Raw genomic sequence first — 27,812 nt, forward strand, 5'->3', positions numbered from 1 at the left:
TTTTAGCCATTTTGGTGTATGTGTCATAGTATCTTATTATGGTTTTGGTTTGCATTTGCCTCTCGAGTAATGAGTTTGAGCATCTTTTCTTAAACTTATTGGCCACTTGGATTTCTTCTTTTGTAAAGTGTTCAGATCTTTTGCCCATCATTCGCTAGATGTAAGAACTTGGATAAGTTACCTAATTTCTTTGAGTACAGTGTTAGCAATACGTTAAAAGAAGAATAATGTCATCTAGTTTTCAGTTTCTTTGACTCGTCTATTTGAGTGACCAAAGCAAGTTAGTATCCTTCATGCAGCTTCATCTTCCACATGTCTTTAAGAACTACTTATTAAATATTTTCTGCATTGACAATATCTACTTGAATATAAAGATTTTTAAAGATGTAAGGTCCAGGGAGTGAGCGGCATTACCATTTTAGCCTAGCTAAAATGGATATAGGGACAGAAATTTTCCAAAAATAAGATAATTTTATAGGAAGACAGACTCTTGTTTCTTCCTATGGAAATTATAATTATTTAATCAAATTTGAACTAATTCAACAACAACAATAACAATAATATCAGCATCACTAACAAAAATCTGGAAATTGATTTGGGAGATGGTCCAGCCAGCTAGTATTTAAAGAAATGCCCCATGGCATCCAACTCAACCATAAACTACTTGCACTGTAGCCAAAGCAAAAGAATGTAAAGGAGTGTAAAAAGCCCTTCTTTTAATATAGAATTCCCTTTGGGCTGTTCAGGCTGATCTGAATGATTAATGGTTCTTATTTCTGCCTTATAAACTTTTAGTAAAATTTATGGTATATTGGATTTGTATTTTTAATGAGTGCTGTATGTACTTTATAATACTTTAAGCTCCTCCTTATATAATATCCAGCTGGTATAATTATGCTTATTTAAAAATTGTGACAGTTTGCATTTGTAAATGATTTTAGAGGTTTCTAATTGTTACATCTTTGCTTTTCTGATGTATTGTTAAATCATTTCTGTGTTTTAGCCAATTAACGCATTTTTTCTATGTTAAAATATTATCTATTCAAATGATTCATTTTATAATGTAGTTTCCAGAAAAACGTTACGTTGAAAGGCAATTGTATTTATGGGACATAAATTATGGAATGATTAAAACAATTTATTGCTTCCAATTTAAACAATTTAAAGCCTTCCAAAAGGCTTTATCCCAGCGTTCTTTTAAATAGTAAGCTCCACCAGTGCCTATAAAATGTGTACAGGATACTTCTTTATATTTAATCATGACTTTTCATGAACAGATTATGAAACAAGTACCTCCTGCATTTGGAAATTTTTACTTAGCAGGGTTTTTGAAATAAAGAAGACACAATTGAGCTCGACCTAGAAACCGTGATGCGCCTGAAAGGGCACAAGCAGGCGGTACATTACCACATTAGAAGTTGGATGGCAGCCAAGTTGCTCCATTTCCAAGCCCAGTCTCCCCCCAAGGACCGTGGATGCAGTTAGCTCACTTCATGTCATCTGCCTTGGCTGGACCTGGCAACTCAAAGTTGGACCTGCTCTGGTGTCTGGTGTCCTGAAGTTAGGGTGCATCTCAGTGCTCAGAATAATCTGAACATGAGCTGGTTTGACCCTCCTTCCTTGGGGAGCTTCTCCTCTCTGAGATCTGGGGTCTGCTTCCCTGGGTTGTCACCCCTGGGTTCCTGTGTATTTTAAGCTCCGTTTCCAGTTCCCAGGGATTTTGCTTTGGTTTCTACTACTATGTTTTAAGGCATTGCTGTCAACCCTCATTTTGTATGAGAACTGTGTTCTGAACTCCAGTGACACGTTCTTTTGTAATTCACTCTTAAGCTGGAGACTATCATTCTTAAGCTGGAGACTAAGCTGAATATCTGTATATTCTTTTCTATATTATTTATATTATAGGTCTTTAAGAATTGGGTGATACATGCAAAGATGTTTAGCTTCATTACTAATGAAAGAAACAAAAAAATAAAACAATAAGAACCATTTTCATCTTAGCATATTGGCAAAGATTAAAAAATAACTACCCAGTGTTGGCTAGAATATATATCCATAGTTAAGTAGTCTGCTATGCTGTCCGTAGGTTTGTGACTTGGTTCCCCATTTTATAGATGGCCCTTTGACACTTTGTATATAAAACTATAAGACAAAGAAACAGAACATGATGATTTGATCCAGCAACTCCATTCTTAGGAATTTATCCTAATGATCTATTCATGGTTTTTCATGGAGATTGGTCTACGGGTAGTTGTAGTAATAGTAGTAACAATAATAACAATAATAACAGTAGTAGTAGTAGTATAAAAAAATCTTAATAAACAGTGTGCATTCCTAAATGACAAAGACAAAAATGAATACATAAAATTTGATTTATTCATATGGTGAAATACCATGCAGTCTTTAAAAATAATGTGTAGATATATGTTATATTAACATGGAAAGACATTCATAACGTATTAAATAAAAATAAGTAGATTAGAAGAGCATTTTTCTAAAGTGTGTATTTGTATATACTCACATATGAAAAAGTCTGAAAAGATATATATACACCAAAATATTGGCATCACTTTTCTTTAGAGGGGTAATGGTAGGTAAGTTAAATTATTATTGGTTTTTTTTGCTTAGCTTTATTTTCTAATTTGTCTTTAATGAAAATATATTATGTATCTGATAAATATCAATTATAAAGGAAAAAACTAAGGGTACATGACCCAGAAGCTATGATCTTCAAATTGCTGAAACAATCTGTTCGTGGTATAATATAGTGGGAAAGTTCCAGGATCAGGAGATTGGAAACTTAGGTTCTAGCTTAAGCTAGAACTAATTAGCTATGAGACCATCAGCAAGTCTCTCTGGACCTCCGTTTTTGTATTTGTAAAGTAAGTTGGTTGAACTACATCTCTGACTTTTAAACTCCTTAACAGACTGTTAGGGTTTCTGGGAAACTAGCAAAATGGAACAGGTTTCTGTACAAACTCTCCTGCCCCTGTCCCCAGACAGAGCAACTCTGTATATTTGATATTCTGTATATTGAATTTCTGTTTTAAGCTATCTTTCAGCAAAAGGTAAGGAAAAGGTGGGGGGAGAATATCCTATTTCCGAGATGTAGTAATTCTAAGTACGGTCTATGTGACTCCCTTTTAGCTTCCCACCTTCTTCCTATTCACTAGGGCAAGTTTCCAGTAGGACAGAGCTGGCCTTATGTACCAGGATGCCCTTGCTCTCCTGGAAATATCAGGCTATGATTCCTTTACTCACTAGCTCTCTACATTCATCGAGAGCTTGTGGGTAAATGAATAATTCATGTGGTATGGGGTGCCTTCACCCTAGCTGACATAGGGAGACCTATTTTTTACACATTTAAAAAACCATTTCAGCATCTTTTATGAATTATTTTCCCATTTGCTCCTGATCCATTGGAGTAATACTCTCTGCCTGCTCTGTTCTTCAATTGGACCCTAATGAATAGTTTGGATCACTAATAATTTGTAACTTTTGGCAAGTTACTTAACCTCTTGGAGACTCAGTGTTCTGTAAAATGGTGAATGATTAAGTTGGATTACATTATCTGCACGTTTCCATCTTAGCTATATAAAATTGTGCGAAATTTTTCCATAGTTCAGTCTAGTGAAATTGAGGCAACTATCAACATTGGTTGCCAGTGTAGTGTCTTTGATAATCTAAAATCAACATAGATTCAGAAAACTTATCTGTATGTACATTTAGCAAGATGATACTCTAGGTCATTACAGTGCTTCAAACAAAATAGTGAAACCACATGATATGGGTCTGACCTTCTGTACCCATATCTTCTCCAGCCTCTAGACATGCTCAGTATCGCTGCGTCTGCTCAGAGGGGACTGCATTATTTCGTTGGTAGCTAGGATGAACTGAAATTTAAGCTTGCCTCTTAATTTGGAGATTCCTGTCTGCCCAAGGGATAGGGAAGTGATTGTTTTTAACCTAAAAATACAATCTGTTCTCTGATTCAGAGTAAACAAAATTTTATTCATATCAGAAAATAAGTAGCTTCTGAAAACAGCTCTATTATCTGGTCATAGAGCCTCTTTACAAGAAAATATGTGTAAAAATAGACATCTATATTTGAGTTTATGTCTGTTAGACCTGTATGTACTTACTGTCTCAAATGAGAAAAATGGGGAAGTAGGTAAACAGGAGCAATTCCCCAACAAAGTTTTAAATTCATCGTTTTGTTTTCTGTTATCCTTGTTTTATGTAAACTTTACTCGTTTAATTCATTTAAATTTAATTTATTTTTTGTGTCCTACTTTCTGTTAGGATTTGTGGTGGGCACTGAAATAAGCCATTATTCTCCTCTCTCCCCGGGAAGCTGCTCTAAGATTGAAAAAATAGATGTATAAACAAGTAATTGTAATATGGTAGGGTACGCCCTACGCTAAAGGTGCTCTGTGAGATGCAGGGCCTGGGAGCTGCCTCTGAGTATTGCAGTGCACTGCTTGGGGACTTCTGCCATAAGGCACTTTGGTACCAAGAAAGGAGTGGATTATTCTATTAGCACAGATGAAGTTTTCAAATTACAGCTTGTCAGCAAGGGATGGGCTGCACAGCATTGCAGGCTGATGGGAAAAGTTAGCACCCACGCCTGTTTCTTACAGAAAATCAGTGAATTGTTTAGGGAGAAAAACCTGGCCCCTTATTCCAAACTGTGTGTGTGTGTGTGTGTGTGTGTGTGTGTGTGTGTGTGTGTGTATGTGTGTGTGTGATTAAAATAACTTTAGTCATACTGTGACATTTTAATCTTATTTTTTCCCTCAATATTATATTTTGGGCATATCCCCATGTCATTAAAATTTTTTCATATTTCAGCTGTATCATAATCTACTTAACTCTTCCTTTTTGTTGCTCTTGTTGGACTTTGATATAGTTTCCAAGTTGAGTTTATTATACCTTGGAATGAACATTTTGTAAAATGAATCTTCACCATATCTCTTATCATTTCATTAGTTACTAGGTTAAAAGGTATAAAATTGATAAATTGATAAATGTTACCAAGAGGGTTTACAGAAAGATTGTACTCCCAGCAGAGGGTATGAGAATTCTCATGGGTTTTACTGATTGATTTTAGAATAATACTTTTTCTTCAGTGTCCTTCTCTGCTAGTAGAGAATATTTGCTAATGAGAGACTTAACTAAACTTTAGGTTAGTAAAGTAATTTCTTCAGAAATCCTATGCAGAAAAATATTTTGGAAATTTAATATCTTTCCTTTATAATTTGAAAATCTTTGGCATGGAATGAGATTTTAGGAACTTTATATTTAAGAAGACTATTCTATCAGTATAGTATTAAATTTTTAGAAGTTTTGTTGTTGTTGCACTACGTGGTCATTCTATCACTGCATTTTTGTGATTAGCAGATACTTTCTGGCACGTTAGCAGCGAATGAGGAAAGTAACTAAAACTGTGTTCCCTGATTCTACTGGACATGCTTAGAAATAGGTTAGAAATGCTTAGTATAGCTAGTTAGGCTTTGAGCGTAGGGGCAAGATGCTAGTGCTGGTATAAATGGTGTTAGGCTGCAAGTATCTATAGTGATGTAATGCTCAGCTGTTGTTTTGGGTGTGTGCTGAATGTGGTTGGCACCACTGTACTCTTAAATGTATATTTAATAGCTTATTTATTTCTTTTTATTATTTGGCTCTCTTCCTGCCTGTAGGAAGTTTCATATTTATTAAAATATAGGCAAGAAAAAAGCAATTAAGCAGAAATGTTAAAACTCATTAATATAGTGCTGCTACATGGTTTGTTGGGGAAGTACTTGAATGGCTGAAGTTACATTTAAAAAAAATTTTTTTTTTCATTTTAGATGTGTATTTCATTTAGTCATTCTATTCTATGCTCCTTTACAAAAAAGGAAAGAAAAAAGGTAAATAAAAGTTTATGTAAAGCAGATTTAAATAGTTTTGGCCATCCAGATATCAGTCATTATTTGTTACAAACCCATTTCTAATATGCTCAGATGTTCAATAGTCAAACTGATAAACTTCTGGGAGTTTTGTTTTTTCATAGGAATTTAGTTTGGAATTGTTGTTTCTGCAAAATTTAAGTTATTTAAGACTTCATTTAAAAAAATGCTTGAGATATACAGCAGATCATTCTTCTGTACAGATTCTTCTGTGTGGAGTTCAGTCTGCCACATAATGTTAAGAGTACTTTATTGAAATAAATACTTGAGTAAGTTTCGTGTATACTTAGTTTTATTTGCTAATAATAAATGGACTGACGAACATTTTTTAAAAAACAAAATATTGTTTAGAAGTCATTAGTATTAAAAGGCTTAGCAAACATTCTTTTTCTGAAAAACTTAGTCCCAGAAAAGTAAGTAAAAATTTCATTGGAATACATAAGAATCAGACTGAGTTCTTGTACATTTTTGGGTAAAGAGCTGTTTTTTCGATAAGAGATCTCTAGAATTGGAGCTATATGTTTTATGACTATGGGAAAGTCACTTCACTTTTTTGAGCCTCATTTTTAAAAAACATGTAAATAGATGCCTGTCAGAGATGTCACAATAGTTCAATACGGCAATACTGATGGAACACGTGGGGCATACTCAGTAGACGCTTGCTGGATGCTAGCTGAACTTTTATCCTCATATTTAATTATGGTTAATAATTACAGAGGTTTTGGTATAGCGATGTATTTTGAAGTGGAAGTATTCCCCCTACATAAAGTAGAATGTAGGCTCCCTCTCCTTTAGGAAACAACCCTGCATGTATAAACCATTTTAAAAAAATGAAAGATGCTTTTTTGTTATCTCCAAGGATAGCACTAGGGGAGTACCTGTGAAACTTTGAGAGTGGGATACTGACAGTCTCTGCACGTGCGAAGGCGGGTGGTCTCCTAACCATGTGCCCCTTTTGATGGACAAGGATGATGGGATAGATGATGTGTAGTGGCCGCTTGTGGTGATGGCGCAGGTCAGGTTTCTGAATTAGACGTTTGACACTTAACTGTGTTAAGCCACCATCTGTCATTATACTATAAACACCTATCCTGTACCAGGTAAACACCTTAAAGAAACCATCTAAATACTATGTAAACATATGTAAATACCATAAAGAAACCATGTGACTACTGTGTAAATACCTTAAGAAACTGTGGTGTGAAGGATGTCTTTATAAACAGGAGATGCTCTTAGCAACATTTTTTTTTTCTTTTTGTAGTAGCAAAATAACTGGGGAAAACCCTATTTCCTTTTAGAGGATAATGTAATAGATAAAATGTGGTATATTCACAATGAAATTTTATACACCAGTGAACATCAGTGAACCACAGCAGAGATTAGCTAGCTGTTCATCAACCCTTTTCCTCCGCTTTCTGGTACACAGCTAATCACATTCCCAGATTCCCTTACTTTAGTGAATATTTTTGATAACAGAATTAGGAAGTAATGTCAGAAGCTATTAAAGATGAAAGAATGAGTGCAGACAATATGCCAGTTAGATTCAGTCATATTTACTTCTGGAATCAGTAATAAAGATGAATTCTTTCAAATTATATGGAAAGTTATAGAAATGACAAGTGAGGATTCTCATTAATGTGTCATCTTGAAAGTGATTTCTCTATTTTAGGAAACAAGCTCAGACTTTCCTCTAATATCATGAAGACATTTATTGTTAGTCACAGGAGGTCCAAGGGACAGAAGTAAGTATAATCTAATCCCATCATCACTACTAGTAAGACAACTGCAAGACTATGCCCAGAAAATGGGTCTGAATGGATAATTTATGAAGAGAAGTACGTTCTGATTTTTACCATTTTGTGAGACTGATAATAATGATAGATTATAATGTGTCAGAAGAAGATTAGAGATAACTTACCAAAGTCATAGTAGTAGTCAAAACTAAGCTATTTATAAAACATTTCTAGAAAGTTCACACCATTCTTTCCAATTTTTTTCATTTACTTCAGATTTTAAAATAGCTATCTTCTATGAGAGTGAAGTTCTAAAATTGTGGAATTAAGAACTCATGTCTTTGACATGGTGGGATCTGAAAGTAAATCAGAGAGAGAAGAGAGAACAGTACTGTCTAGATAAAAATTACATTAAAGACCAGAACCCTGAATAGGGAAGGAAATCACATAGGAAAATACCAGCTGTTTCAAAACAATCCATAAATGAAACCTACAGAAGAAACAGCAGCAGAAAGGACCCATATCACTGATCAACTTATATGAAAGATATTATAAATGAATGTCTAAGTAAATAATAAACTTAAAAATTAAGAGTTATATTTTTAAAAATTAAGCCCAAGCATTTAATTGAAATATTTTGGACCAACGTCATCTAGATCTTTTAACTTCAAGTTATGAAAGTGTTAGAATTTCTTTGGCCATCATCTTTCATCTCTTAAATATTAAAATATCTACTGAGAGCTAGAATTAATTCTTGGAAAAGTACATCTAGACACATCTAGATATTCAACATCAAAGTAGTTTCAATTGTTATCAACCTGGATTGGCAAAAGAGAAAAAAAAATTTTTTTTTTTAAAGTTTTAAGAAAGAGACTCCCCGTCAACAGAAGCTCCAAGTCAAGAGTTGCCAGGTATGTGTAGCATATAAAGAAGCTTTATTCAAGATTCTTTTAACTCAATTGGAATTAAACAAACAAGCTATTTAATTAAACACACAAGGTCTCCTCATGTTGAAAATTTGTAGAGAAATGCCTCATGACAGAAAGTCAATATGTGAGGAATAATTTGCTGTGAGATTAACTCTCTGTGGTGTTAGGACTGTGGAGACAGAAGCTTAAAGATAGGCAGTGTCCAAATGTGTAAACCACATGGCATTTCCTCTCCACTCATGGCATAGAATGGAAAGAGTAGGTTGGCTCTATCACTTACTAGCTATTTTGACAAGTCACTCAACCACAGTGAACCCATATCTCCATCCGACTTCTTGTGGTACATAAAAATCTAGGAAGTTTTATGGGTATTCAAGATTTTGTTTTCCCCTTTAGACAAAACTATGTTTTACACACTGTTCTCCTGAGTATCTGAAAAGTGTTATTGTGTAATACACTTTTGAAATAAGCCTTTATGTATTGGTGACCCCTGTGGTTTTAGAAAAACAGTTAAAAGAGTACTTGCTATGTGTGACGTACTGTTTTAAACACTTTACAAACTTTAACTCATTTAATCTTCATGAGAAGCTTATGAAGTAGGCACTATTATTACCACCCTGGTATGGAAGACAAGTAACCGAGGTCCAAATGCCCAAGGCACACAGCTGGTGATAAATCAAGGACCCAGGCCCAGGGACTCCGGCTCCAGAGTCCATGCCCTTCCCCCCTGTGTGTGCCATCTCCTCATGTAATGAAAGAAGAAACATCAAGCCCAGACAACAGTCATAACTAGAAGAGTTCAGTAATTCAACTATAAAAAAGGAAAAGGACTCACATGTTCAAATCATCACCGCGAGAAAGCCTGGCCCTAAAATAAGGCAGAAAAATCTTACTTTAAGCAACTGGTACTACTAATATTATCAGTGGTAAGATTTTTTTAAAAAATAGCAAAACATTTTCAAGTAATCCATAGGAGTAAGGCTTATAAACTTAGGAATATGATGGAGTCAATGTTAGGATCTTTTAGGATGAACATAATACTTTCTTATGCTTTATCGTGAATGATTCCTGGAATATACTAGGAAGCCATCCCCATTCTATTTAAAGTACAAATAATTACAAAAGATAGCTTAGGGGTTATATAGTTACTGTGTATACAGGGATTGTTTCTTAACTCTCTTGTGTTTGCTTTCATGACAGCCCTGCATCTTTCACCTCTGGCAAACATTTAGACTTTGTACTTTTTACCTACGCCACTTTTTTTTTTTAAAGCATTTTTGTTGAAGTGTAATTTACAAACCATAAAAATCACCTGTTGTTAAGTGACATTTCAGTGGCTCGTAGTAAATTTATACAGTAGTGAAACTTTCATTACAATCCACTTTTAGAACATTTCCATTATCCCAAAAGGTTCTGTCGTGCCAGTGTGCATTCCCTTCTGTGAGGTTTTTATTACCTTTATTGTTGTATGATTAGCATTTTCCCCTATACTTTTGTCCTCTTTGCTTTGTCTGGTTGTTATATCTAGTTTTTAATCTTTATTTCGGTTTCTTCTAACCTTCAGTTATTATTCAAGCAGGTGACCTTGTTATGAAGTCTTTTCAGGGAATCAAATGTCAGTTCTTAGTGCACAGGAATGTGACTGCTTTGGTTCCAGCCACTTCTTGGCTTCTTGCACGCTGAGGCTGTTGGTACATGAACTGGTGCTCATGGTGGGGAGGTGAGACACGTGTAGAGATAATGTATTAAGGGTCTTCTCAAGTGGAGAAATCTGACTGCTGTGTCCTTCACTGTGTGCCTGCAGTTTGCCCTTGTTATAAAATTCAACAGATCAAAAGCCTCTGCGGGTAAGGAAGAGAAGGAGTGAGAAAGGCACATATGTGTATTTCTTTTCATCTTCTCTTTTTATGTAGAAAGAATTGTAACCCTTCTTTCCTGTAGGGAAAAGGTAAGGAGACTAAAGAGGATTCAATGTGATGTTCTTGGGAGGCTGAAATAATTGAGACAACGAAGCTTTGTTGCATCAGAAAACCTTAGTTTGCAGGGAGCGAAAAAGAAATTGCTTACTCTTCATCCCATTTTCTCCATTTTTGTAAAGAACTCAGTAGAACAAGACAGGACAGGCTCAACACAGAAACTTGAAGCATGACACCGGCATCCAAGAGCCTTATCTATATGGTTCAAAGGAAAAGGAAAGAAAAGTTGAATACATTTGGGAGCTGTGAGGCCAAGTCATAATAATCCATTAGAAATAAATTTAATACATGTAAAGTGTTTATAAAGTAAAATTAGAGTCCTGCAGAAAAATAAAATTTAAAAATAATAGATTAGATCAAAGACCTATTGGAGGGAAAAGTCTATGCAGACTGCACAGTAGAAGAGATGACGAAAAGTAATGTGACACAGGGGAAATATTCTAGCCTCAGATTCAGGAAACCATGATTTTAATTTAACCATGATTTTAATTCTTGCCCTGATACTAGCCAACAGTAATCTTAGACAAATCACTTCAATAATCCAGGCCTCAGTTTCCTCATATGTAACAGGAAAAGGTTCACTTATATTGCTCATACCTTAGATTCTTTTGTGCTTTAAAATTACACAAGGAGATGGCAACTGAGCACAGGAAAAGATGTTCGTCATTGGCCAGTAGGGAAATGCAAATATTACCACAACAAGATATCACCACACATCTATCACAGTGGCTAAGAGAAAAAATAACGACAATACCAAACGCCCTCGAGGTTGCAGAGAAACTTAGAAAGACACACACACACACACACACACACACACACACGGGGGGGGGGGAATGAACTTGCATGCATATATAAAATAATTCTCTCATTTGGATCTCAAAAGGAGGATCCAGTCACTGCCTAAAGCTTAGCTCAACTACTTGGATAGTTAAGCCTAGAATAACAACTTTCATGCTACAAATTCTGCCTGATTATGTGATCGCTTTTGCAGTTATTTGAGACTCAGCTTGAGCCCGCCATGTTGATGTTTGGTGTAACTCCCCCTCCCCCTTAAAATCTCCAAGTTTTAGAAGGGGGAATAAACCAAAATGCATTTATGATAAATGAGTTTCAAATGTACAGAGTCTCCATCAGTGGCTCAGAGTCTTGATTACTGTAGCTTTATATGAAGTCTTGTTAAGTCCTCCAACTTTATTCTGCTTTTTCAAAGTTGTTTTGGTTGTTTAGGTCCTTTTCATTTCAAAGTGAATTTTAGAAACAGCTGATCAACTCTACACAGAAATCTCCTGGGATTTTGGTTGGGATTTCATTGAATCTATAGATCAATTTGGGGAGGGTTGATATTGTAACAATACTGAGTCTTCTGAACCATGAACATGGTGTATCTCTCCATTTATTTAGATTTTCTTTAAATCTCTCAGCAGTGTTTTGGAGTTATAATTTACAGGTCTGGCAAATTTTTTGTCATATTTATACCTAAGTATTTCACATTTTATTTATTTATTTATTTTTTTTAAAGTTTATTTATTTATTTATTTGATTTATTTTTGGCTGCATCGGGTCTTTAGTTGCGGCACATGGGCTCTTTGTTGCGGTGCCTGGGCTTCTCTCTAGTTGTGGCATCCGGGTTTTCTCTCTCTAGTTGTGGCACGCGGGGTCCAGAGCACGTGGGCTCAGTAGTTGTGGCGTGCGGGCTTAGTTGCCCTGCGGCATGTGGGATCTTAGTTCCCTGATCAGGGATCGAACCCGTGTCCCCTGCATTATAAGGCAGATTCTTTACCACTGGACCACCAGGGAAGTTCCAGTTTTTCACATTTTAAATGGTATATTTTAAACGTCTCAATTTCCAAGTGCCTATTGTCAGTGTGTAGAAATACTGTTCATTTTTGTATATTTATAATACTTCCATTCTGTTGGATAGCACTTGGTCACAGCCTCCCCTATTGCAGATTTGGCTGGGAAATGTTACTATCTAGTGTCTTCCCAAATGGAAAAGAACATGAAATTGATAAAATAGCTAACTAGTAACAACCCAAATATTGACTAATGATGAAAATGTTCAGGATTTAGAAGTCTCTTGAAAAATTGCTTCCAGGAGCATTTTTTAAGTTTAAATACCTTCATGTTAAGCAGATCATTGTGGAAGAATAGATAAGATTCACTAGTGGAACATAATAAAAAATGTAATGGAATCAAGCATATTCAAGTATTTGTCATTTGATAAAGGTGACATTTCAAAACTGCTGAGATGAACTTGGAATTGTAATTTCATACAAAATCTTAGCAGCAAGGTAGACATGTTAAGTTTGAGATACCTGTTAGATTGGGGAGATGTCTGGGCTAGAGATAAAAATTGGGGAAATCACCGAAAGCCAGAGTAGAGGTAGAAAGGCCCATGGGCTGAGTATTCAGGCCATGGTATTCCTAAATTCAGAAGTGGAGCAGTTGATGAGATAGCAAAGGAGACTGAGCGAAGAAGCCCGGCAGTTAGGAGGAAATTCGGTGTGGGAAGTCACGTGGAGAAATTTTTCAGGCAGGAAGTAATCCCCTGCACCAATTGATAGGTCACAGAAGACGAGGGCTGAGAATTGATCATTCAATTCAGAGACGTAGAAGTCTTTGGGGACCTTGACAAGAGCAGTTTCCGGGAATTAGGGAGGCAACAGCCTGATATAAGGGGATTTAAGAGACAAATGGGAGAAAAATAATTGGAGATAGCAGCATAGACAACTTTCAAGAGGTTTTCCTGTAAAGATAGGCAGATAAACAAAGTGGAAGCTGGCGAGGGCTGTGGTCAAGAGAGGATTTGTGTTGTTGTTTCAAGATAAAAGAACTTAGAAAATGTACACATACGCCGATGGGAATGATGTCGTAAAGAGAGAACATGATGTAAAAGAGCGAGGGGAGAATCGCTGGGACCATTTCTTTGTCTAGGAAGAGAGGATGGGATCTAGTACATAAGTGCTGGGGCCTTAGAACAATGGGCAGTGCAGCCATTGTCACAGGAGGGAGACGGGAACGTGGCACAGTTGCAGGTAGGTGGGGAGATGGGGCCAGCGACTAAGCTCTCATTGTCCTGCTCGTGTGTTTTCTGTGTAATGAAAGCAAGGTCATCAGCTCCAAGTGAGGGGGGGGAGAAGGGATGAAGTGGTCGTCTTGGATGAATGGACTGGAGAGAGATAGACAGACAACACTGAAGGCTCGCTTGAGGTTAGTGGTCATGAACTTAGAGGGAAAGCAGTCGGCTTAAGTTTTTGTTTTTCTCCACCCATGTTTGGCCACGTGCGTGCAGGTCCAGAGCAGGTCATGTTGATTTATCCAGGGTGAGGTTTTCTCAGGTGACTTTGAGGAAGTGAGAGAAAGGCAAAGGAGTGAACTGAAGCTGGTTTAAGAGAGAGGTGAGGACATGGGGCAGTGAGGGCCGGGGATGAGGTGGTAGGGTCAGCCTCGGATGGAAGAATCCTAAGGGTTGGCATGTGAGAGGGATGCAGGGTGGGCCCCTTGATTTGAGATTGCAGAGGGTTTTTACTCATGAGCAGATAAAAGCCAAGAGTTGGACAGAGATAGTAGAGAACTGGAAAGCCAGGATATTGGAAGGATTATCTATGTAGATACTGAATTTGCGCTCAGAACCTGAAGCCTTAGCTCTTATTTTCTAATATCCTTTGCTGCCGTTGGACTGATAACATGTTTAGTGTTCTTACTCGCAACAGTTTCATGTCTCTTCTTTCATAGATTCTGTTTCTTAGTCCTTAGTGCTCTGTGAGATTTTCTTTGTGTTGTCTTTCATTCCATCTATTGCATTTACAATTTTAACCATTATATTTCTCATTTCCCAGAGTTCTTTCTTGCTTCTGATTAACTTTTCATAGCATCCCTCTCTAGGAAAAAAATTGAGTTTTTGATAATCCACATGATTTGTTGTACCACATATAGTTCATGCATCAGAATATGGTTCTTTTTCTCCAGTAAGTTCCTTTCTACACTCAGGTATTATATTTTTACACATAAATTTTTCCCCAAATGATGAAGTATATTGTGTTACATAGTTAACTTTTTTTTTTTAACATCTTTATTGGAGTATAATTGCTTTACAATGGTGTGTTAGTTTCTGCTTTATAACAAAGTGAATCAGTTATACATATGTTCCCATATCTCTTCCCTCTTGCATCTCCCTCCCTCCCACCCTCCCTATCCCACCCCTCTAGGTGGTCACAAAGCACAGAGCTGATCTCCCTGTGCTATGCGGTTGCTTCCCACTAGCTATCTGTTGCTGGGAATGTAAATTGATACAGCCACTATGGAGAACAGTATGGAGGTTCCTTAAAAAACTAAAAATAGAACTACCATATGACCCAGCAATCCCACTACTGGGCATATACCCTGAGAAAACCATAATTCAAAAAGAGTCATGTACCAAAATGTTCATTGCAGCTCTATTTACAAAAGCCAGGACATGGAAGCAACCTAAGTGTCCATCATCGGATAAATGGATAAAGAAGGTGTGGCACATATATACAATGGAATATTACTCAGCCATAAAGAGAAACGAAATTGAGTTATTTGTAGTGAGGTGGTTGGAGTTAGAGCCTGTCATACAGAGTGAAGTTAAGTCAGAAAGAGAAAAACAAATACAGTATGCTAACACATATATATGGAATCTAAAGAAAAAAAAAAAAAAGGTCATGAAGAACCTAGTGGCAAGATGGGAATAAAGACACAGACCTACTAGAGAATGGACTTGAGGATATGGGGAGGGGGAAGGGTAAGATGTGACAAAGTGAGAAAGTGGCATGGACATATATACACTACCAAACGTAAAATACATAGTTAACTTTTAAACGTCTTTTCATTTTAGGTATCAAAAAGTAAAGATGGAAAAGAACAAAGTGAAACTGTATCACCATCCGAAGATGAAACATTCTCCTGGCCAGGTCCCAAAACAGTTATGTTGAAAAGAACATCTCAAGGCTTTGGTTTTACATTAAGGCATTTTATTGTTTATCCCCCAGAGTCTGCAATTCAATTTTCATATAAGGTAAGAGAAGTAATTAAAGTAGAACACAAGGCAATTCCTGTCTCCTTCTTGTCTTCCTCTCATCCTGCCTTCTTTCTATCTTAAAAGAATTGTGTTATATTTGCATTTTTATTATATTCTTTTCCATCTTTTAGATATTTTTTACCTTCTAGAACAAACACTTTAATCTCCTCTGAAAGGTCATACTGATCATGAACTCCAAATCTTTTTTACTAGAACTTCTAATTCTAAACTTCACTCTACTTTTTCTAATATGTAGCTGTTTTTCTAATATCTAGAAAGGTGGTGAGTTTTCTGGGCAGAGCATGCAGAGGAAATATTATAGTTCATTAAAATATTTGGACAGTTATAAAAAGTTATTAGAATTAGACTGATACTTAACTTTCAGATAGGTAATATGATGGCAAGTCAGAATTTAAAAACACAGCTTCTCACTAGAGTGCATTACACTAATATGCTTCAACGTATAGGAACATGGTCTAATAAGCAGCGGATGGAATCATTATAATGGCAGCTGACATCCTGAGTACTTGTTCTGTATTCTTTATGAACATTATATCAGTTTATTATTAACCTCACATAACAGATGTGGAAACTGGTCTGAGTCATAAAATGAGTAAGTGGTGGGCCTAGGATTTGAACTTGGCCAATGTGAATGCCTGATGCTTAACTATTGTTCAACAGTGTAATGGAAATAATGACATTCAGAAGACTTCGAAGACTTTGGCCAAGCCACTTGACTTCTTTTGGCTTCTAGATTTCCATTCTAATTTGAGGGGATTGTACTAGAAGATTAGAAAGTCCTTTCTAATTCTAAATATCTATGAATCTTGGGCTGTCTTGTAAAACATAGTGTCAAATTGCTTCTGGAGGTCACACTTTTTTTATTATATCTTTCTTAAATATTTCTATCTAGGAAAATGTCTTATAAGCTTTTAAAGGTACTAAAGAGTTTTTAAGAATTATGAATAATTGCTATCTTTAGAATTAAAATTGACCAGTTTGGTGTTCCTGAAAAATATAAAACAGTTGAACTGGATTCCCTAAGAATCTACTTTATCTTTAAATGTCTTAAATAGTATAACTTAGGTATTAGGTCACATATGAGAGTAGTTGAAAATTTAAGAGTCCCTTGCGTTAATTACATATTGAGACTGAATTTTATTTTTTGTCTTTTGGTTTTGTTTTGAAGAAGAGCTTTGGATCATAATGATATAGATAGTACAGTTTTTATAAGATAATTTTCCTAAACACGGATTTCAAATGCATTATTATTATTGTTATAATCGGAAAATATTTCTAGAAATTTTAGAGGCACAGTGTAGCTGCTAACACAATCTTTGGAGTCAAAAGGGCCTGGGTTTGAGTCCCATCTCTGCCCTTGTTAGCTTTGTGACCTTGGGTTAGTCTCCTAATAGACACTGACGGCACTTTCCTCACTGTGGCTGTGTTGAGTAAGTGATGTAATACATATAAAACAGTTAGTACAGGAATTGGCAGACAGTAATTGCTCATTAAACCTCAGCTATTAGTGCTGTTATTTAACACAGATGTTCTTGAAAATAGGTCTGTCTTGTACCTTTTACATGGAAAATATTTATTGAAATCTTTTCAGTTATAAAAATTTGTTCATTCACTTCAAAGGAGTATATAAAAATTAATATTGTAGAGCTTTCAGAAAATGTTCAGTTAATACAACGTCTTTATTATGTTATGTAGCTGGCAACCTTGGCAGTCTCAGAACAGAGCATATAACCAGGAAAAAACTATGTATTTGGGCAGCCAAAATAAAGGTCAAAAATTATATAACAAATTATCAGCCCTTCACTAAATCTCTGTTTTTCTTTCTGCAGTATATTGTAGTTTTTGTATAGTAGAGGCTGAACAAATATTTGAATAAATGTATTTTTGTGCTAGTTTTTCAAAGTTGCTTTTCTAATTTCCCAGCTAGAGGTAGATAACGTGGCAGCAAGACAGCCTGGTAGCAATGAAACCAACCAAATAGATAAAGCTCAAGGATTTAAATATATACCAATTTGGAGCCAATGTATCCAAAGACAGTTCTGGGTCCAGTAATAGCCTTTGAAGGCCCATTTTTCAGTGTATAGTACATAAGTGATGACCAGCCTGGCCCTCTCTATACAGCTGTTTACTTCTGACAACTCTCCTTGGATGTCCATTTTAGACATCTTACACTCAGTATGTCAGAAACTTCTGTTGTCCTCCTCATAAACTGGCTTTACCTGTAGCCTTCCCATCTCCGTGTATGACAGCTCCCTCCTTCTGGCAAGAGGCACTGTTAGTGAGACTGTAATTGGCACATTTTGGGGAGGGCAATTTGACTTGAATTGAGCCTCACTGTGATTTTACCAGTTATAAACATTATTCATATATGAATATATTTTTTTTATTTTGTAGGATGAAGAAAATGGCAACAGAGGAGGTATGTTATAAAAGGTTTAATTTTTCTCTGAATGCTTTTTTTACCCATGCCCTTTCAGTCTTTAAGTAATATTCAATGAGATAATATAGGTTTTGGAGTCCAAATATATAACAGTCCTTAGATGTGAGAGTCATAGAAATTAAACGTTTTTACCGTAGACTTCAAAATTTTATGAATTCCATTGTGTCACCATAATTTGAATGTGTGATGATTTTATTGTCATTTATATATTAGTGTTTATGTGGAGGAACGTATCATGATTCTCAGGGAAGTAATTCTGAGATTTTTTATTCAATTAGTAATCTTTTAAATTTAGTGATTCTTTTAGTGTGTGTTTTATCTGCTGGATTTATTGGTTCAAATATTGAGAAGTAGAGTATTTTGGCTCTTGTAGTTAGTCTTACTCTTGATTTAAACATATTTAATGAACTTAAAATACTGGGGATGGGGTTATTTCTTAAAAACTGCCATTTATTTTTGTTTCAATCTTATATGAACTTTAATGAATTAAAATTTATACACAATAAAAAGCACCCATCTAGAAAACTTATTTCTATATAATTTTAGATGTTTAAAAAGTTTTAAAAATAGTGAAAAGTTTCTATATATCTTTCATTCAACTTCCCCTCGTGTTAAAAACATAACTATGGTACAATTAACAAAATTAAGACACTCCTATCTAAACTGCAGAATTTATTTGGATTTTTCCCCTTCTCTGTTCCCGGAGTTCACATTGCATTCACTTGTCACACCCCCTTGGTTCTTCTAGTTTGTGACAGTGCCTCAGTCTTTCCTTGTAATTCACGGGCTTGATAATTTTGAGTAGCACTGGTCAGTTATTTTGAATGTCTTTCAATTTGGTTTTGTCTTGATGTTTTCTTATTATTAGTTTGAAGTGATGCATTTTTAGCAAGAATACCCATTTGCATGTAATTTAAGTGTACTGTTACACTTAAGGTTTTGTTGTGATAAATATGTAACAGGAAACCACCATTCCAATCAAGATGTGATATCAAAAAGAACCTTTCCGTCATTCCATAAAGTTCCCTTGTATGGCTTTGCTGTCAACACTGCTGGCCCTAGACAGTCGCTGATCTGCTTTCTGTCACTATAGATGAGTTTTGCCTCTTCTAGAATTTCTTATAAATGGAATGATACAATGTGTACTCTTTGTATCTTTCAAAGATACATCTTCTCAGCCCATCTTCTTTGGCATAGTAGTTTTGAGATTCACCACTTTGTAAGTGTAGGTACTAATAGTACTACTTTTTTTTGCTGAGTGGTTTTTCCCTTGTTTGAATAGACCATAAATTGTTTATCCACTCACCTGTTGATGAAACTTTATAATACCCATATCTGATTTGAGGTCTTGGAATGGTTATGTTAAGGGTTAAACTGAGAGGAAAATGGTTTCTTTCAGCACTATCAAAAGTAATGAGTGTGTAGGGTGAGGTAGGACCCTTCATAGTTGTCACCGTGGTGCAAGATGGGCCACTCCTGTGTCACCATCTGTCGTGCACCAGGGCTCAGGATGGATTCCAAATGTTACTTGGCGTTAGTGGGGAAAGGGAAGACTGACAAAACCACGACAGGCAAGAGAAAAGAAGACATGGGTCCTCTGTCTCCCCATCATCCTACAGAGTGATGTACTGATGCCTGGACTACCTACCAGACACACAGCGCCTAGAATTTCATGCCTGCCATGTTCTAGTTTCTACTGGGAGAGATATACTGCTAATAAATGTAGAGGGACTTAGTTATAAAACTTTATTCTGCAGATGATTATATTTCTGACATATCCATTCACTGAAGTGACATTTCATTATATGCTTTGACTGGAGATAATAGACTTAAACATTTGTAAGGGAAAACCTGGAAGATCTAGATCTAACAGAAGGGGATTTGGAGAGGCATGATAAAGTGAGACTAAAGGGTGTGATCTGCTGGGAAAAATTACAGTTTAAATACCATTTTATTTATTAATTTATACTTAATCTCATTCAAAAAAGTGTTTGTGTCCACATGCATGTATTATAGTAAGACAAAAATAAGATTAAAACGTTCATGGGGGAAAAATGAATTAAACTGACATTTGAGAGGTTTAGTACACATAAATGCGTGCTGTAGATCCTACACTGTTATCAAAGATGGGCTATATATAAATTTGCTTCTGAGCTTTTCCAGTGGCAAGAAAAAAAAAGAGAGAGAGAGCAAGAGAACGAAAGAAGGAGAGAAGGAAGGAAGGATGGATTATTATTTAAGGATTAGCCAAGGATTCACATTATCCATAAGAAAACAACATCTGGTTTGCACTGAAGTCTGAGACACATTTCTCCTATGGTTCCTCCTAATGGAAACAAAGAATAATATAGTAGGTAACATCCTCAATACCATCCCTTTATATGACTATTTTTTAAGAGATTCCTCAATGTAAGCTGATTTCAAAACCCCACGGTCCAATTTAGTGTAAAGAACTTCTCAACTGGGGACAGATTTGCTCCCCAGGGAACACATGGTAGTGTCGGTTGTCACAGTTAGAGTGGGGGGAGGGTGTGCTGCTGGCATCTAGCAGGGAGAGGCCAGAGATGCTGGCACGAATCCTACAATGCACAGGACACCCCCCTTCCCACCCCCGCCACCCCAAAGAATTATCCGGCCCAAATGTTAATAGTGCCAATGTTGAGAAACCTTGGGTTATAGTGATGGATACCAAAACAATGGCCCAACGGTACAGGTCCGCAAGAGTCTGGCTTGATCTGGTGACAATACTCAGACCATTTAGAAGAATGGATATTCAGGACTACATATCCAGTGATCTTTAATGATTATTATACCTCACAACTGAATTTTGATCTGAATTGAGTTACCGCTATAGTTTGAGGTTAAATTATCTGGCCATTCTACTGGCATTGCATGTTGTCAATGAAGGAATAATCATGAGTAAGAAAAATGTTAGTTTAAGAAAATATAGAGTCAATCAATATATTAATAACTAGAAGATAAAATAGCTAAAAGAAAAAAAATCAAAGAATGTAAATAATTGAAATGTAATAATCTTATCAGGAATCCAACAGATTGAGGGAGAAGATAATTATAAGCTAGGTTAACAATTTAATTTAAAAGGCCAATTGAAGAATTAAAATAAACACAACATAACTAAGGTTTTAAAATAAGCAAAATACAAATTCAAGCACCTTACGTCCTACGAAGCAAGGTCCATCAAAGTAAGATTATTTATAAAGTCCAGAACATCTGTATGTTTTCTTCCTAAGAAGAAGACTATAAGAAGATATGAGAATACCTAAAGAAATTATTTTATGATATGTTTGTAATATACCTGAAAGGAGAACTACTTGATTTTTTATTTTTTGGAGGGTGGTAGAAATTAATATATGACTGAGGACTTAATCTATAGTAGGAATCATAATATATGTTATTATGCTGTTTAATCCTCACTGTAATGCTGTGAGGTGTGAGACAGTATTCCCATTTTGTAGATGAGGAAACTGAGGCTGAAAAAGACGTAAAGTAACTTGCCCAAGATCACACAGCTAAGTGACAGAGCTGGACTTCCAAATCAGGCATGTATAACTCTGAAGCCCATCTTCTTTAAACTGTGCGATTTTATATCTGTTGACTTACAAAAATAGTTTGACTTACATAGGGTCAAGAATTAGTAGATAAATATAGGGTATATTTACTATGTTAGGAAATTAACTCTGTGAAATGTCTCCGCATTGAGAAAGTTAAAAACAAGGAAACATGGGGGACTTCCCTAGCGGTCCAGTGGTTAGGACTCCCAATGCAGGGGGTGCAGGTTTGATCCCTGGTCGGGGAACTAAGATCCCACATGCTGCACGGTGCAGCCAAAAAACGAAAAAAAAACCCCAAAACAAGGAAACCTGTTCCATATTTGTGAACACTTAAAGACAAAGAATTCACAACAAGGTCAGGGAAACACCAAGTTCAGAGGCCCCAGACATCTTATAGGAGCACCCACCACTTGTTACTGGACTCTGAATAGCTGGCTGGCAGTGGACCTGGAAAGTTAAATGAGTTTAAAGAGTTCCTAGTTCTCGTGTCCTTTTGCCTCCCTGGGCCAGGCTTGCTTTCGTCATCCCAGTTGGCAGTGGGGGTCACAGGCTGGTCTACAGAGGCCTACTTAGCTTACATTTAGTACTCATAATACCATTTCAGATAAACTGATCAGATCATCCGTCAGAACATATTCTATGTGAAAAATATCTTCTGACTTGTGAACAATTATTTATAGATCTGTTTAAAAAATACAACCTATTTAGAGACAGACAACATGTAATCTATTATTTTGACTCAGCTGAATGTTTCGATATTTATAGTCTCATTTCCTTTTCAGACTTATTTTCAAGCGTACTGAGATTACGAAATTCTTTTATATGAATTTTGTTTAATGAAATAGAATCCCAACCTCTGGTGTAATGATCCGAGTCAGAGCCTAGAATCACTGGAGAGAAAAGAATTCCCAGAATTTTATTCAAGCTCCTAAGAGATCCTGCTATGTTGCCAGAATTCTGTGAGACGGTTGAAAGGTTTTGTTTGGTGTTCTTTCCTTTTGGCACCTCAGTGGAGTCTCTTTTGCCGGTTACTTTTCTGATTATTCTCTTTACCCAACTTTTCCATTCTGTTATATATTATTTCTCATATCTTGTATATATGTGTCCTCTCTTGTGTTTTAAAAGTTATTTTTCTTTCTTGTTGGTTAGTTTTCTGCGCTATAATGCAAATACTGTTTACAAGAGAAAGACCATTAAGGTAGAAAAATATTTTTTGGTGATAATAATGCTGGCGGATAATTGCTACCTTGCTGACGTCCTGTTGTCCCTTAAATCATAAATTCATAAATAATCAAAATAAGAATAATAGAAGGTTTGTAATTACCATTATTTCTCCTTTACTTATTCTATGAGAAAAAGTCTACCTCAGCTTAGTTGCAGGGACACTTCCAGTATTCTAAAATGTGTCTGTCATTTTGTTAGATGCTCAGTAACTGGTGGATTTCTACTTTGGCATTAAACTTTACATTCAAGCATGTTAACAGTAGGAAAAAAAAGTATCTGGGAATTCTGTATACTTTCTCAGTAGTAAAAATTTGTATTTTGTGATTGCGGTCACTTCTGACAAACAGCTCTGTAGTCCGTGTTAGAGTTTTCTAATGAAGGATAGTTTAGTGGCAAGACATAGAACCCCCCGCCCCCGCCAGGCCACGTTAGGAAAGATGTGTTAATTCTAAGAAACAAATAAGACATCTCCAAATTCAAAGTCAAGTGCTGTAGGATACCCAGGGTGCCCCAGACACCAGAATTAGGACCTGGAAAGTAACTAAATGCAGAGTAACAACACAGACAACAGCAACAAAATCTTGGCATATGATCCTCCAAAGGCCTAAACTCTGCTACTTACAGGATGGTTTAAATGATGTTCACAGATAATTTTGATTATACATGATTGTCTCACATGCTGACCTCTGTAGAAGGAACAACCCTCACTGTATCTTCTTCCTTCATTCCTCTCTCATCATAATAATTCCAAATTCCCCAAGAGAGAAATGTAATTGGCCTAGTTCATCATTTAATGAACAGCACTCACTATGTTTAGAGATCAAATGTTCTTCAGTTTAATGAAGATCTAAATTCTATAGAGCTGAGAAAACTGAGTAAATTTTATGCCGTTGATTTCCATTAATAGATTGAAAACCTATTCCCTCAGGATAATATAACACTAAATTATGGACCTGAAAATTGGTTGAAGAAGAAATTCTTATTATGGGTAGGTCTGTGGTCTATGGTGTGGTGGTAGGGTGTCAGAATTGTGTTCATGTTACTTTTGAAACGTAGCAATACTAACCGAGTGGGCTCCACTGATCTCATGGTATCTTTGGGAAGGCACATTAACTGAACCCCTTAGGATCCATTTTTAACTGTATTGACAGGTAAATTATTTGAGTTTTGAGTTTCTCTGGTAGTTCGGTAAATATACTAATTAGCTGCATATTTTTATTAACTTCTAGTGCCGTTCAGTTAAACAACCACAGGTGTCTTAAACTGTCTTGAAGATATTTTACAAAGTAGAAATGATGATGGTGGTGGTGGTGATGATGATGCTGGTGATGATGGTGATGGGGCGATGATGATGGTGACGGGGTGATGATGATGGTGGTGGTGATGATGGTGATGGAGCGATGATGATGGTGATGATGATGATGAAGATGATGATGGTGGTGGTGATGATGATGATGGTGGTGATGATGGTGATGGGGCGATGATGGTGACGGGGTGATGATGGTGGTGGTGATGCTGGTGATGATGGTGATGGGGTGATGATGATGGTGATGATGATGATGAAGATGATGATGGTGGTGATGATGATGCTGGTGTTGGTGATGATGCTGGTGATGATGGTGAAGGGGTGATGATGATGGTGACGGGGTGATGATGATGATGGTGATGGTGATGATGGTTGTGATTGTGGTGATGAGGACGATGATGGTGGTGACGGTGATGATGGTGGTAGTGACTGGGTGGCGGAAGCAGCTAACTTACAATGTGCCAGGTGCTGTTCTAAGACTCTGCATGGATTAACTCATTTAATCATCACAACAACTTTCTGGGGTGGATATTATTATCATCTCCATTTTTAAGATGAGGAAATTGAAGCACAAAGTGTCTAAGTAACTAGCAAGTGGTAGAGTTGGACAGTTTGATTCTAGAGTTTTCTCTCAATTCCCACCCCAGCTTCTCAGAAAGAACTTTACTCTCACATAATTCATTCTTGAAAATGTGAAAGAAAGAGGGTTCTGTTCCCTTGAAAGTCAAGCAGTATTTAAAAAATCACTGAGGGACTTCCCTGGTGGCGCAGTGGTTAAGAATCCACCTGCCAATGCAGAGGACACGGATTCGAGCCCTGGTCCAGGAAGATCCCACATGCTGCAGAGAACTAAGCCCGTGTGCCACAACTACTGAGCCTGTGCTCTAGAGCCCGCGAGCCACAACTACTGAAGCCCGTGCACCTAGAGCCTGTGCTCCACAACAAGAGAAGCCACCGCAATGAGAAGCCTGTGCACCACAACGAAGAGTAGCCCCCACTCGCTGCAACTAGAGAAAGCCCATGCACAACAATGAAGACCCAATGCAGCCAAAAAAATAAACAAAAAAAAAACAAAAGTAAAAAAGTCACTGATTCAAAATTCAGGTATAATTTTGTTAACATAAAATTAGCATATCATACTTGTTCTTTAGTTTTCTTCTTTATCTTCATAATTGAATATGTACTATTGGCTTAAATCTGCTGGGCTTAAGGATAAAGCATCGTTGCTTTAATGTCTGCAGTTGGTTTTCATCTTTGATTCAGTTATATTATGACTGATAACACTTTTTTTGTTTTTGTTTTGTTTTTTTTATTTATTTTTGTGAAATGATAAGGGCACTTACAGGTATTTACCCAAGATAAATGAAACATGCCTACAAGAATATTTGTACAGAAACGTTCAAATTATTCATATTAAATAAGCACTGGATTGAGTCGACCTAAATATTAATCAACATATGAATTGATGACCAAATTGTGGTATATCCATATAATGGACTACACAGGGCATCTTGGATCAATCTCAAAAACATTTATTTTCTTGAGGTGGAATTCACCTAACATAAAATTCACCCTTTTAAAGTGACCAATTCAGTGACATTTAGTACAGAATTAAAGGACATGTATGCAGTGTGCATCTACCACCTCTATCTAGTTCCAAAACATTCTATCATGCCAAAAGGAAACCCATGTCCAGTAAGCAGTCATTCACTGTTCTCCCCTCCCTCAGGTCCCTGGCAACCACCAATCTGTTTTCTGTCCCCATGGATTTAACCTATTCTAGATATTTCATATAAATGGAATCGTACAATATGCAACCTTTTTCATATGGCTTCTTCCACTTAGTGTAATGTTTTTGAGGTTTTTCTGTGTGTCACGTATATCAGTACTTCATTCCTCTTTATGGCTGAATAATATTACATTGTAGGTATATACCACAGTTTGTTTATCCGTTCATCCATTGATGGACATTTGGGCTGTTTCCACCTTTTGACCGTTGTGATTAGTGCTGCTATGAACATGCATGTACAAGTGTTTGTTTGCATTCCTATTGTAAATTCTTTGAGGTATATATCTAGGAGTGGAATTGCTGGGTTGTATGGTGATTCTATGTTTAACATTTTGGGGAACTGCTAAACGGTTTTCCGTAGTACCTGCACCATTTTTACATTCCCATAGCAATATATGAGGACCCCAGTTTCTCTACATCCTCACCAACACGTGTTATTTTCCATTTTTGTTACTATAACCAACCTATCGAGTATGAAGTGGTGTCTCATTTTGGTTTGCTTTGCATTGCCTTAAAAACTAATGATGTTGAGCATTTTCATGGGCTTGTTGGCCATTTTTATATCTTCTTTGGAGAGATGTCTGTTCAAATCTATTGCCCATTTTTTAAATTGGGCTGTTTGTCTTTGAGTTGGAAGTGTTCTTTATATATTCTAGATACTAGGCCCTTATCAGATACATGATTTGCATAGATCTCCTCTCATTCTGTAGGTTGTCTTTTTATTTTCTTGATAATGTCCTTTGATGCACAAAATTTTAACTTTTGATGAAATCTATCTACGTTTATTGCTCATGCTTTTCCTGTCAAACTCATTTTGATTAGTGAAGAAGCCAAGTGCAAAAAGAGTACATACCGTCTGATTCCATTTATGTGAAACTCCAGGAAAGACAAATCTACACAAATCTGTGGTTGCCTGAATTGACTAGGAAGAGGCACAAGGGAAGTTTTGGGCTTGATGGAAATCTTCTATATCTTGATTGTGATGGTGGTTGCATGGGTGTGTACATTTGTCAAAACTTAGGAACTGTGTACCTAAATGGGTACATTTTATCTTAGGTAAATTATAATAAAGTTGATTTAAAACAAAAAGAACATATGCAATTTATTTATTCAGTCTACTGTTGATGGACATTTAGATTTTTTCCAATGTTTACCTATTTCAAACAGTGCAACGTACTTTGTGCACAAATGTCCTCATTTCTGGTGGGTACATATATCTAGGGATGGCATTACTGACTCGTAGGTATGCATACAATCACATTTAGTGGATACTGCTAAAAAGTTTTCCAAAGTGATTATACCGATTTACACAGCCACCAACAGGGTATGAGCATTCCACTTGCTCCATATGATCACTAACACTTGGCATTTGTCAGTCTTTTTAATTTTATCCATTCTAGTGAGTGTGTAGTGGAGTGGAATTTGGGTTAATTTAAACTTTCTTGACACTGATGAAGTCGATTACCTTTTATTTGGTTATTAGCTATCAGTGCTTTTTAAAACAATTCATATGTAGGAGTCTAAATATTTTTGATGAAGATTTTGTTAGTTATATATTTAGCAGATATTCAGCTGTGACTTGCCTTTCAATTTCTTATTAGTAATTTTGATAAAGGGAAGTTCCTAATTTTAATGTAGTCCAAATTATCGATCTTTTCTTTTATGGTTAAAACTTTGAGTGCTATTGAAGAAATTTTTTTCTACTCCATGGTCACAAAGATATTCTCCTGTGTTATCTTCCGAGATGCTTTATTGTTTTGTCATTCACAATTAAATCTACAATTCACTTGTAATTGATTATTTTTACATGTGGTATGGGATCAAGGTTAATTT

General features: G+C 36.2%; 1 protein-coding gene across 6 annotated transcripts in view; it reads left to right on the top strand.

Annotated features, from left to right (window-relative positions):
* Positions 1-27,812, top strand: part of ARHGAP21 (Rho GTPase activating protein 21) — a 125,146-nt gene that overhangs the window by 34,800 nt on the left and 62,534 nt on the right. For all 6 annotated transcript variants that reach the window (XM_036841766.1, XM_036841761.1, XM_036841763.1 and 3 more), the window contains 2 exons: positions 15,445-15,624; positions 18,043-18,067. In XM_036841766.1, the coding sequence (XP_036697661.1) occupies positions 15,445-15,624; positions 18,043-18,067 (205 nt within the window). The remainder of the gene's footprint in view (positions 1-15,444; positions 15,625-18,042; positions 18,068-27,812) is intronic.

The sequence above is a fragment of the Balaenoptera musculus genome, chromosome 2 (genome assembly GCF_009873245.2).
Source record: "Balaenoptera musculus isolate JJ_BM4_2016_0621 chromosome 2, mBalMus1.pri.v3, whole genome shotgun sequence".
Classification (NCBI taxonomy): domain Eukaryota; kingdom Metazoa; phylum Chordata; class Mammalia; order Artiodactyla; family Balaenopteridae; genus Balaenoptera; species Balaenoptera musculus.